At 46.9% G+C, this 12,442-nt stretch overlaps 1 protein-coding gene across 1 annotated transcript in view; it reads left to right on the top strand.

The window, feature by feature from the left end:
- The window catches only part of PRKDC (protein kinase, DNA-activated, catalytic subunit), a 677,570-nt gene that overhangs the window by 157,148 nt on the left and 507,980 nt on the right, over positions 1-12,442 (top strand). Inside the window, exon 13 of the mRNA XM_040354170.1 lies at positions 5,263-5,431. Coding sequence (XP_040210104.1) covers positions 5,263-5,431 — 169 coding nt within the window. The remainder of the gene's footprint in view (positions 1-5,262; positions 5,432-12,442) is intronic.

Raw genomic sequence — 12,442 nt, 5'->3', positions numbered from 1 at the left:
CCCAAGATGGGACTAGCGGTCTTGTCTGCCACAATCTCGAGGTGGATCCGACACATCGTGATTCAGGCTTACGCCATAAAGGGTCGGGCGCCCCCCTTTCCTGTCACGGCACATTTAACCAGGGCAATGGGTGCCTCTGGGGCTTTCCGACAGCAAACGTCGGTTTCCCAGTTGTGTAAGGCGGCGACCTGGTCGTCCGCTCACACTTTCACTAAACTTTACAAAGTTGATGTGAGTGCATCTTTGGATGCTACTTTTGGCTGCAACGTTTTGCAGACGGCTGTTTAGAGTTGCAACTCAGTTGATGAGCTCGGTTTTGTTTTTGGGTGAAGTTTAATTTTATGCTGATCCCACCCCTCGTTTTTTGACACTGCTTTGGGACGTCCCACTTTGTCAAGATTAAGGCTGTGTCCGTCCATGAACGAAAGAGAAAATAGGATTTTTTTACTCACCGTGAAATCCTTTTCTCAGAGTTCATGGCTGTTCAGCTTTGATGTTAACACATTCTGCCTAGTCACTCCTGAATGAAGGCTAATACCCACTTTGTCAAGATTAAGGCTGTGTCCATCCATGAACTCCGAGAAGAGGATTTTACGGTGAGTACAAAAATCCTATTTTCTGATTAATTGGAATGTCATGATTATGGATGCCTTGCTGGGAAAGTGTTTTGGAGAGCCTCTTGATTAAGGGAAAATGGTTGTAAGAGGAGAAGTTGCCTATGGCAGCACTGCAGCACTCTATGATCCATTGACTGGACTGTGTATGTATACAAGAAGCCCTGATGGACACACAGGGAGCCGCAGTGCTGCTTGCTCATTCATAATGTTAAAACATCATTCAAAGGTGTGGCTCTGTGTAATGTAACTGCAGATATTTGTACACATGCATATACTTTATACTTTTTCTATTATGAGTAAACAAGCATCATTGATTGTTCATGATGGTGACAGATCACTCAGATTTGAGGGGGCAAGTCTGTGTGCTAGGCAGCACCTCCCTCTCAGGAACTCCCATAATATGGATTTCAAAAGGGGCTGGATCTATGGAGGTGTGTTTAGGGGACAACGTAGCCATCGATGAGAACAGGACCTATATGCACTTTATCCACTGGGGAGTTATATAATTAAAAACATTGAGGCAGAAAGGGGACACTTGTTCCAATGACATCTGTCTAAGAAAGAATTTCTCTCAAATTGGAGGACATCCTCTCCCTTCCTGTTGCGTCTACAGGACAAGAAATAAAGGCAGTTCTGCTCAATGAGACACAGATGGCAAAAAAACCACGCTGGCAGCTGTTTTAACCCATCAATAGGGGGAAGAGGATTTAATACTTGGTACAAAAATAACTTTTGTATGGCAGAACGTGCATGAAAATGCAGTACATTCCCTGTAGAAGGGTCAGGGGAAAAATTCCGTACAGGTTCCTTTTATGAATGTCTTATGAACTGGAGGAATGTGAAGATAAAGGAAGGGGAAGCCAGTTTCAAGGCCCCCCTTTCCTCATGGGATTGAGGCAGGGGAGGTTTCGAAGTCCCGTAGGATATTAGTTAATAGGGTTTTTTTTTTTCATTGGCCAAGCAAAGTTAGCTGTTTAGGAACAGTCTAGATTTTTGGGGGGCTGTTAGTGGATTGGTCAGTTTAGTCACATTAAGGAAGGTATCAGAAATCTTGGGGACCCCTATAACAAGGGGCTCCGGATAAAGGTTTTTGCCAATCACCACCATCAGGACAGCCCCCTGTCCCTTGTCGAGTTTTTATGAGGCGGATTTTATTCTGTTGACACTAAAGTTTGATCTGGCCCGAGTGATGGGCTGGGCTGTGTGCTTAACCACTTCCCGACCACCATCAAATGATGGGGGAGCAGTGCAGCTCTCGTTCTGTGACGTCACCTTGTTTATCCGTGGTTGCGTGCACGCCATGTTCCAATCATAGCCCATTACATGTAAACAAGGAAGTGTTGTTTATGGGCTTTTCCTTTCTGATACTGACAGAGTGTGAGATGAGAGCTGATAAGCGGCATCTCCTCACAGGAAAATCTTGTAAAGGTAATCAGGGCACCGAGCATCGTGCCCTGATTACAGGGCAGCCCAAACAGTGCCCACCAGTGAGGTCAATCTGTGCCCATCAGTTATATGCCAATCAGCGCTACCTTTCAGTGCCTATCAGTGTAGGAGAAAAATTACTTTATTTTAAAATAAATTGGTCCTTTTTAATTTTAATTTTTTTGCAAAAATGAAAAAACCCTAGCAGTTTAAATGCACCAAAAGAAAGCTCTATTTGTGTGAAGAAAATGATAAAAATATTCATTTGGGTACAGTGTTGCATGACCGCACAATTGTCATTCAAAGTGCGAAAGCACTGAAAGCTGAAAATTGGCCTGGGCAAAAATACTGGGTGAAAGTGCCCAGTAGTTAAGTTACATTTATTAAATTTAATATTGCATTTTTAAGTGTTTACTGACATCGATGTTGTTAAACCAATAATAAAGCTTTGGCCATAATTTATCAAAAGAATTGGTGTTGGTGTATTTATTTAATTTTGCTTGTCTGGAGTTCCTGCCTTCAATCCCATTAAAGCATCTGATTAAAATCAAACATTTAAAATGTATTTTCAGGTTAAACATTTAGAAGAAACCAATGCTGATTCAAAATACAGTAGGTGTTTGTGATATTGTGCTTTTAGCACGACAGCGTCGCGCTGATACTCGGCGACATGGTGCCGAGATCTCGCCGACACCTCGCACTCACTGGAATAGTGACAGCACATCCCAGCAAGCGCGTCATAGAAGCGACGGGAGATCCGACTTGGATTCCCGCCAATTCTACACGTGTGCGGCGTCAGTTATGAATCCTGAGGGGGAAGTTCCCGCCGGATTTTAAATAAAAATCCGGCATGGGTCCCCCCTCAGGAGCATACCGGGCCCTTAGGTCTGTTATGGGTTGTAAGGAGAGCCCCCCCTACGCCGAAAAAAACGGCGTAGGGGGTCCCCCTACAATCCATACCAGACCCGTATCCAAAGCACGCTACCCGGCCAGCCAGGAAGGGAGTGGGGACGAGCGAGCGCCCCCCCCCCTCCTGAGCCGTACCAGGCTGCATGCCCTCAACATGGGGGGGTTGGGTGCTCTGGGGCAGGGGGGCGCACTGCGGCCCCCCCACCTCAGAGCACCCTGTCCCCATGTTGATGAGGACAGGGCCCCTTCCCGACAACCCTGGCCGTTGGTTGTCGGGGTATGCGGGCGGGAGGCTTATCGGAATCTGGGAGCCCCCTTTAATAAGGGGGCCCCCAGATACCGGCCCCCCACCCTAAGTGAATGAGTATGGGGTACATCGTACCCCTACCCATTCACCTGCAAGAAAAGTGGTAAAAACACAAATAAACCACACAGTGTATTAAAATATTTTATTTTTCTGCTCCGGAGGCCTCCCCTGTCTTCTTTATTAGCTCTTTTACCAGGGGGGGCTTCTTCTTTGACGTCTTCGGGTGGGTGGGGGCCGCCGTCTGGTTCTCTTCCACCGCCGGGGGGGGGGGTGGCTTTTAAAAAAGCCCCCACCCCCCCGGCGGGTTTCCTCCGGCGTCTTCGGCGGGGCTCTTCTTCCGCTATCCCGACGGGTCTTCTCAACTCTCCGGGGTTCTCCTTCTGTCTTCGCCGCTCTCCGTTGTTGACTCGTCGCACCCCGGTTCTTCGTCTCGCTGTCCGGTGTCTTCTTCCGTGCTGTACGTCTTCTTCTCCTTCCGTGCTGTGATGAGTTCTTCTTCCGCGCTGTGACGTCATGTTCTTCACTTCTCTACTTCTCCCGATGTTGACACGCCGCTCCTTCTCGCTGAAATGACGGATGCGCGTCTTGCATCGGACCTATATAGGCCTCACAGTCCCATCATGCTCTGTACCTACCCATGTGATACCTACCCACGTGGGTAGGTATCACATGGGTAGGTACAGAGCATGATGGGATTGTGAGGCCTATATAGGTCCGATGCACCCGCGCACCCGTCATTGCAGAGAGGAAAGGCGACGTGTCAACATCGGGAGAAGGAGAGACGTGAAGAACATGACGTCACAGCGCGGAAGAAGAACTCATCACAGCACGGAAGGAGAAGAAGACGTACAGCACGGAAGAAGACACCGGACAGCGAGACGAAGAACCGGGGTGCGACGAGTCAACAACGGAGAGCGGCGAAGACAGAAGGAGAACCCCGGAGAGTTGAGAAGATCCGTCGGGATAGCGGAAGAAGAAGAGCCCCGCCGAAGACGCCGGAGGAAACCCGCCGGGGGGGTGGGGGCTTTTTTAAAAGCCACCCCCCCCCCGGCGGTGGAAGAGAACCAGACGGCGGCCCCCACCCACCCGAAGACGTCAAAGAAGAAGCCCCCCCTGGTAAAAGAGCTAATAAAGAAGACAGGGGAGGCCTCCGGAGCAGAAAAATAAAATATTTTAATACACTGTGTGGTTTATTTGTGTTTTTACCACTTTTCTTGCAGGTGAGTGGGTAGGGGTACGATGTACCCCATACTAATTCACTTAGGGTGGGGGGCCGGTATCTGGGGGCCCCCTTATTAAAGGGGGCTCCCAGATTCCGATAAGCCTCCCGCCCGCATACCCCGACAACCAACGGCCAGGGTTGTCGGGAAGGGGCCCTGTCCTCATCAACATGGGGACAGGGTGCTCTGAGGTGGGGGGGCCGCAGTGCGCCCCCCTGCCCCAGAGCACCCAACCCCCCCATGTTGAGGGCATGCAGCCTGGTACGGCTCAGGAGGGGGGGGGCGCTCGCTCGTCCCCACTCCCTTCCTGGCTGGCCGGGTAGCGTGCTTTGGATACGGGTCTGGTATGGATTGTAGGGGGACCCCCTACGCCGTTTTTTTCGGCGTAGGGGGGGGCTCTCCTTACAACCCATAACAGACCTAAGGGCCCGGTATGCTCCTGAGGGGGGACCCATGCCGGATTTTTATTTAAAATCCGGCGGGGACTTCCCCCTCAGGATTCATAACAGACGCCGCACACGTGTAGAATTGGCGGGAATCCAAGTCGGATCTCCCGTCGCTTCTATGACGGCTCTGTCTCCATCGCGGCAAGCCAGCTCGGCGCTGGCTCCCGCGATGGGGCTCGTAGGTGCTCAATCTCGCCGAGAAAGAGAGCGAGATTGACACAAAATCGGGTTCACCTACTGTACATGTTTTGTGGATTCCAGCTGCATTTGCTTTTTTAATGTGTATTTTCCTGCAGTGAATATGTATGATTGCTAATATAGTCGTTTTTCTTCTTCAGATACCTGAAGTATACACACCAGTTCTTGAGCGTCTCCTGGTTGTCCAGATTGACACATTTCCGCAATATAGCCCAAAAATGCAGTTCTCTTGCTGGAAGGCAATCATTAAGGTGTTCTTGTCTCTGGCAGGGAAGGGACCAGTGCTCTGGAGCCTGATCAGTACCGTGGGTGAGTTTTTGTTTATTGCTGTTAAAAAAAGTAAATTGGAACTGCCTAAAGCTGTGTTATACCAGTCCACTGCCGTTTCAGCATTTGACAATATGAGGGTGGAGGATAGCACTAAAAGGTGCATGAGGCTTAGTCTCAACCTGAGCAGAGTGTACAGCCCAGGCCTAGGATTCATGGGACTCCACTGGGACACGGGTTAATTTGACGATCAACACAGGTGTTTACAGGGAAAAAAGTTCCTGCTCTTCATCGCCGTTACTTTATGAACTTGACATGACCTAAAATGTTTCTAAAGTGGGCCTCTACTCTGCTTTAACCTTGTTGCTGTCACCAACATAGGGCACCCAGTGGCACAGACCTGTTTCTGGCTGGCGTGATCATTATGCCTTATGTTTGCTGAATCCTATATTTTATAGGCTCATAGTTTCTTTAGTGACCATGAACCTAATGTGCAACTGTCCCCCCAAATGCTGCTGATTAAAAAAAATGGCTCTGATCAGAGGCAGACAGGTGCTGATCAAAGCTCTTCATTGGAAATGTAAACCCCCTCTCTCATCCAGCCACTACTGCTGTTTGCCACTACAGTGGGCGCACAAATCCAGTTTCAGGATCGAGAGCAGGGTCGGTAAATATGTCTCCAAAACTTGACGACCCTTTACTTTACTTTTCTGTATGAAAACCATTTGTAATGGAAACTGATAACTCGTGTGTTCTTTCATACTTGAAGCATAGTTATTATTAGAGGTCGACTGATATATCGGCCGGCCTATATATCGGCCGGCCTATATATCGGCGGCCTATATATCGGCCGGCCTATATATCGGCCGATATTTGGCAGTTTTTAAGAAATCGGCATCGGCCGATTATTGTGACAATTAGGCCGATTTTCGTCTGCCACACTTAACCCTGCTGACCAGTGCCCCGCTCCACCTACAGCAGCACGTGGAAAAAAATCCTTCACCCGCACCGCGGCCAGCACTACCTCCTCTTCCTTCCCTGTATGGATGGAGGGCAAGTCAAAAATGTAATGTGTCCTGCTGTGCCCCCTGCAGACTTTAATCTCCTATGATGGTACACCTGACTGAGACTAACAAGCTGGCATTAAGTTGCATTGTGAAAATGAATGAGTATGACTCTGGGTGTATATGAGCCTCTTCACAATGTAACTCATCCATTTTCACAATGCAACTTAATCATCTTCATCCCCCTCCACAATGCATCCCCCACCCAGCACCATCCATCCCCCTCCACAACGCATCCCCCACCTACGGCCAGGACCATCCATCCCCCTCCACAACGCATTCCCCACCCACCGCCAGCACCATCCATCTATCCCCCTCCACAACACACCCCCACCCACCGCCAGCACCATCCATCTATCCCCCTCCACAACGCACCCACCGCCAGCACTATCAATCTATCCCCCTCCACAACGCATCCTCCACCCACGGCCAGCACCATCCATCCATCCCCCTCCACAATGCACCCACCACCAGCACCATCCATCTATCCCCCTCCACAACACACCCCCACCCACCGCCAGCACTATGCATCTATCCCCCTCCACAACGCATCCCCCTCCACAATGCATCCCCCACCCAGGGCCAGCACCATTCATCCATCCCTCTTCACAACGCATCCCCCACCCACGGCCAGCATCATCCATCCATCCCCCTCCACAACGCACCCCCCACCCACGGCCAGCACCATCCATCTATCCCCCTCCACAACGCATCTCCCAACCACTGCCAGGACCATCCATCCCCCTCCACAATGCATTCCAATCCAAAAATCGGCTGCAAAAATCGGCATCATATATCGGCCATCGGCCGCCCCGATTTCTAAATATCAGCATCGGCCAGAGAAAAACCCATATCGGTCGACCTCTAGTTATTACATTTTCAGTTTGTGAATAAACAGGAAACGGAGAATTTCTATTCTTTTTTTGTATATTTACATAATCTATTTTCCTCCCTTTTTAAATGCTGCTTTGGAAGGGTGTAATGGCACTTTCCCGAATAAAATAAAATCTAGCCCATCTCTTTTAATGCCATGTATCAGAAACTTAATTAAATAACATCCTAGGGGGTCCTTTTGAGAGGTGGATATCTACCTGAGCAACATGGTAGAGATTCAAGATCGCTGTATGCAGTACTTCTCTTTTTTTTATTTTTTTATACGAAAATTAACTAGCAAGGCCCCAATTAAAAGGATAGCATGAAGAAAACTTATAAAAATAAGATGAAAAAAGCCCATCATTGTAAAAACACAAACTTGGCCTACCTTAAGGGCCCATTCACACTAGGAACTGCATGTAAAGTGCACAGATCCTAATTCCTGTTCACTTCTGTACATTTTGAAAGGAATTCAATTGCATGGCACCAAAAGTAGTGCATGCACTACTTTTGGAGATGCATTGCAACTCGATCATATAGTACTTTTGTAACATGCTATCCGATGCGGTCAAACGCAGTGCATTTGTGACCTGTGTTTGGGATGTCGTTAACTTTGCACTCACTGACACCCGCTGCAGATCGCTAGGGCAGTGCGATTGGAATGCGGCTTGGTGAAACCGCCACAGAAAACACAGCGTTCTAGTTTGAACAGGCCCCACACGTTTTAAGCAGGAGTATGTAGAGCAGTGTACAGAAGTCAGTAGTAGGTAGGACAGTGTACAGAGGTCAGTGAGTTTGTAAGGCAGAGTACAGGGGTCAGCAGGGCAGAAAATAAGGTCATTAGGGCAGGGGACAGGGGTCATAATTCAGACATAAGTAGTCACACAGAGCCCAGGATCAGTGGAATGTAAGCAGAGGTAAGCAGAGGTCATATGTACATAAGGCACAGTGTAGCAGAGGTGTTTAACCACTTAAGCTCCAGGCTATCAGCGGTGCGGGTGAAGGATTTTTTTCCACGTGCTGCTGTAGGTGGAGCGGGGCACTGGTCAGCAAGGTTTAGTGTAGCAGACGAAAATCGGCCTAATTGTCACAATAATCGGCCGATGCCGATTTCTTAAAAACTGCCAAATATCGGCTGATATATCAGTCGACCTCTAATAAAAACTATGCTTCAAGTATGAAAGAACACAAGAGTTATCAGTTTCCATTACAAATGGTTTTCATACAGAAAAGGAAAGTAAAGGGTCGTCAAGTATTGGAGACATATTTACCGACCCTGCTCTTGATCCTGAAACTGGATCTGTGCGCCCACTGTAGTGGCAAACGGCAGTAGTGGCTGGATGAGAGAGGACCAATCGGGGACTATTCTTATTACAAGGGATGTTTACATTCCTTGTAATAGGAATAAAAGTGATCAAATTTTGATTTTTTTTATGGCAAAGTGTAAAAATTAAAAAAATTTAAATAAAATAAAACATGAAGCGCCCCCCGCAAACTCGCACGCATAAGAAAACGCATATGTAAGTCGTGCCTGCATATGTAAATGCAGATGTAGATCTCTGAATGATCCAATGTTGATCTAAATGACTAATGATGATAAATCGAATCCACCTGTGTGTAATCAAGTCTCCGTATAAATGCACCTGCACTGTGATAGTCTCAGAGGTCCGTTTAAAGCGCAGAGAGCATCACAAAGAACAAGGAACACACCAGGCAGGTCCGAGATACTGTTGTGGAGAAGTTTAAAGCCGGATTTGGATACAAAAAGATTTCCCAAGCTTTAAACATCCCAAGGAGCACTGTGCAAGCGATAATATTGAAATGGAAGGAGTATCAGACCACTGCAAATTTATGAACACCTGGCCGTCCCTCTAAACTTTCAGCTCATACAAGGAGAAGACTGATCAGAGATGCAGCCAAGAGGCCCATGATCACTCTGGATGAACTGCAGAGATCTACAGCTGAGGTGGGAGACTCTGTCCATAGGACAACAATCAGTCCTATACTGCACAAATCTGGCCTTTATGGAAGAGTGGCAAGAAGAAAGCCATTTCTTAGATATATCCATAACAAGTGTCGTTTAAAGTTTGCCACAAGCCACCTGGGAGACACACCAAACATGTGGAAAAAGGTGCTCTGGTCAGATGAAACCAAAATCGAACTTTTTGGCAACAATGCAAAACGTTGTGTTCTGCATAAAAGCAACACAGCTCATCACCCTGAACACACCATCCCCACTGTCAAACATGGTGGTGGCAGCATCATGGTTTGGGCCTGCTTTTCTTCAGCAGGGACAGGGAAGATGGTTAAAATTGATGGGAAGATGGATGGAGCCAAATACAGGACCATTCTGGAAGAAAACCTGATGGAGTCTGCATAAGACCTGAGACTGGGACGGAGATTTGTCTTCGAACAAGACAATGATCCAAAACATAAAGCAAAATCAATGGAATGGTTCACAAATAAACATATCCAGGTGTTAGAATGGCCAAGTCAAAGTCCAGACCTGAATCCAATCGAGAATCTGTGGAAAGAACTGAAAACTGCTGTTCACAAACGCTCTCCATCCAACCTCACTGAGCTCGAGCTGTTTTGCAAGGAGGAATGGGCAAAAATGTCAGTCTCTCGATGTGCAAAACTGATAGAAACATACCCCAAGCGGCTTACAGCTGTAATCGCAGCAAAAGGTGGCGCTACAAAGTATTAACTTAAGGGGGCTGAATAATTTTGCATGCCCAATTTTTCAGTTTTTTATTTGTTAAAGTTTGAAATATCCAATACATTTCGTTCTACTTCATGATTGTGTCCCACTTGTTGATTCTTCAAAAAAAATTGTTTTATATCTTTGTTTGAAGCCTGAAATGTGGCAAAAGGTCACAAAGTTCAAGGGGGCCGAATACTTTCGCAAGGCACTGTGTGTGTGTATATGTATGTATGTATGTGTGTGTGTGTGTGTGTGTGTGTGTGTGTGTGTGTGTGTGTATATATATATATATATATATATATATATATATATATATATATATATATATATATATAAAAAATGTTTGGGGGTTCTGAGTAATGTTCTAGCAAAAAAATAGATTTCTACATGTAGGAGAGGAGTGCTGAAATCTGCACGGTATGAAAGTCGTTAAAAAAATAACTCGGAGCAAATGCACAAAAATCTTCTTTATAATGCTTCTGTGAAAAAGACACCAGAGTGCTTTCCTCACACCCACAATCGCCAGAGCTTTTAGTGTTCAAAAGCTAAAACACACACAGGGTGTGCTGCACATAACTGATGGCTCACAATGATCAACCAGTGCAATACAAATCACAAAAAGTGGTAGATCAATCGGGTCCGCCTGCCCATTCTTTTGGGCGGACGCGATCGTACCATCGATTGCCCTCCTATGGAGCTGCAGATGTAAACGGACGTATCCGTTTACACCCGCCGACATCCGATCCTATCTACCAGAAACGGACAGAAGGGGGATCCGTTCAGATTAGAACAGTGTTTTTCAACTCCAGTCCTCAAGGCACACCAACAGGTCATGTTTTCAGGCTTTCCATTATTTTGCACAGGTTATTTGATCAGTTTCTCTGCCTTGGTAATCACCACAGCCGTTTCATCTAAAGGAAATCCTGAAAACATGACCTGTTGGTGTGCCTTGATGACTGGAGTTGAAAAACACTGGATTAGAAGACAGGTGGATGTAAACGGACAGGCGGTCTATTTCCATCTGACCGCCCATAGAGGAAAGCGGGTTGTGTCTGTGTCTGCTCTGCATAAGTGAACACAGGCCTGTCATTCGCCTGTTCAGTGGGGATTAGCAAGCAAATCCCCCGCTGAGCAGGCGGATCCACTGGCAGAGTCCGCCCATCTGAAGGAGCCCTTAATGCACAAAATGATATTGAGGTGTTTACAGTTTTGTTTAAAATATTGCTTTTGGTGGTGTGATGGAAAGTTTTTTTCACATGAAAAGGCAGGAGCTATGGAAGTGAAATTTAAGTCTAGCCAACTTATTTATGGACAGATGGGAGAGAGTTTATTTATACTAATAGATGACCCAAACATAAAATAAAATAAATAAAAATAAAATGTACAAACATTTTATTGATACCTTCAGAAATTGGAAGGGAGACGGGGACTAATTTGTTTTTTTTTCCTCCAGGAAGCCAATGATAATAGATTTGGTATTAAAGTGGTTGTAAAGGCAGAATGTTTTTTATCTTAATGCATTCTAGCAGACCCCCTCATCACCCCTAATACCTGAGGACCCTCTCTGTCCAGGAGTGTCTCGCCCATCTGAGATTCTCCTTCCTGATCGGCTCAAACACAGCAGCAGCGGCGGCATTGGCTGCCGCTGCTGTCAATCAGTCAGCTGGCCAATAAGGGGAGAGGAAGCGGGCCATGTCGGGGCTCCATATCTGTATGGACACAGGGAGCTGTGACTCATGTCAGGTGCCCCATAGCAAGCTGCTTTCTGTGGGGTCACTGAACAGGAGGGAGGTGTCAGGATCACAGAAGAGGGACCGGAGAAGAGGAGGATCCGAGCTGCTCTATCAAAATTCACTGCAACAGAGCAGGTTAGTATAACATGATTTTTTTTTTTTTTTTAATTTATGATGTAATTGAACATAAAGTATATTTCTCTTATCGTCCATGGACGGACACAGCTCCTTAAATCTTGACAAGTGGGTTATGTTCCCTGTTAGCAGGAGAGGACTAGGCAGAAACATGTTAGATAATTAAATACATGTTACTTTTTGAACAGCCCCACCTAGGGGGCGGTCCCTCCCAGACATTACCCTCCTCCCTGCAGTATGCAGCCTCAGTTTCATTCTGCCTGGGCAAAAGAAGGATGTATGGCTCCCTTTTGGGCCCAGCGCTTTGAGGAAATTTTTTATTTTATTAAATTTTTTCTTGAAAGAATCTTCTATCATCTGTCGGCTGAGAGACAGGCTGGATATATAGTTTCTTGTAGTCTACTCAGTCCGGCAAGCGAGCATGAGCACACCTTTAAAAGAGGCTGGGTCTGCCACGACATACCCAATGACTCCTGGGGTGGCCGGTGAGCTTTGCTCCGAGGTCCACACATGACTGGGCTGTTGTGTTGTCTCACTCACAGTG

The sequence above is a fragment of the Rana temporaria genome, chromosome 5 (genome assembly GCF_905171775.1).
Source record: "Rana temporaria chromosome 5, aRanTem1.1, whole genome shotgun sequence".
Lineage (NCBI taxonomy): Eukaryota > Metazoa > Chordata > Amphibia > Anura > Ranidae > Rana > Rana temporaria.
This window is presented reverse-complemented; position numbering and strand designations above follow the sequence as displayed.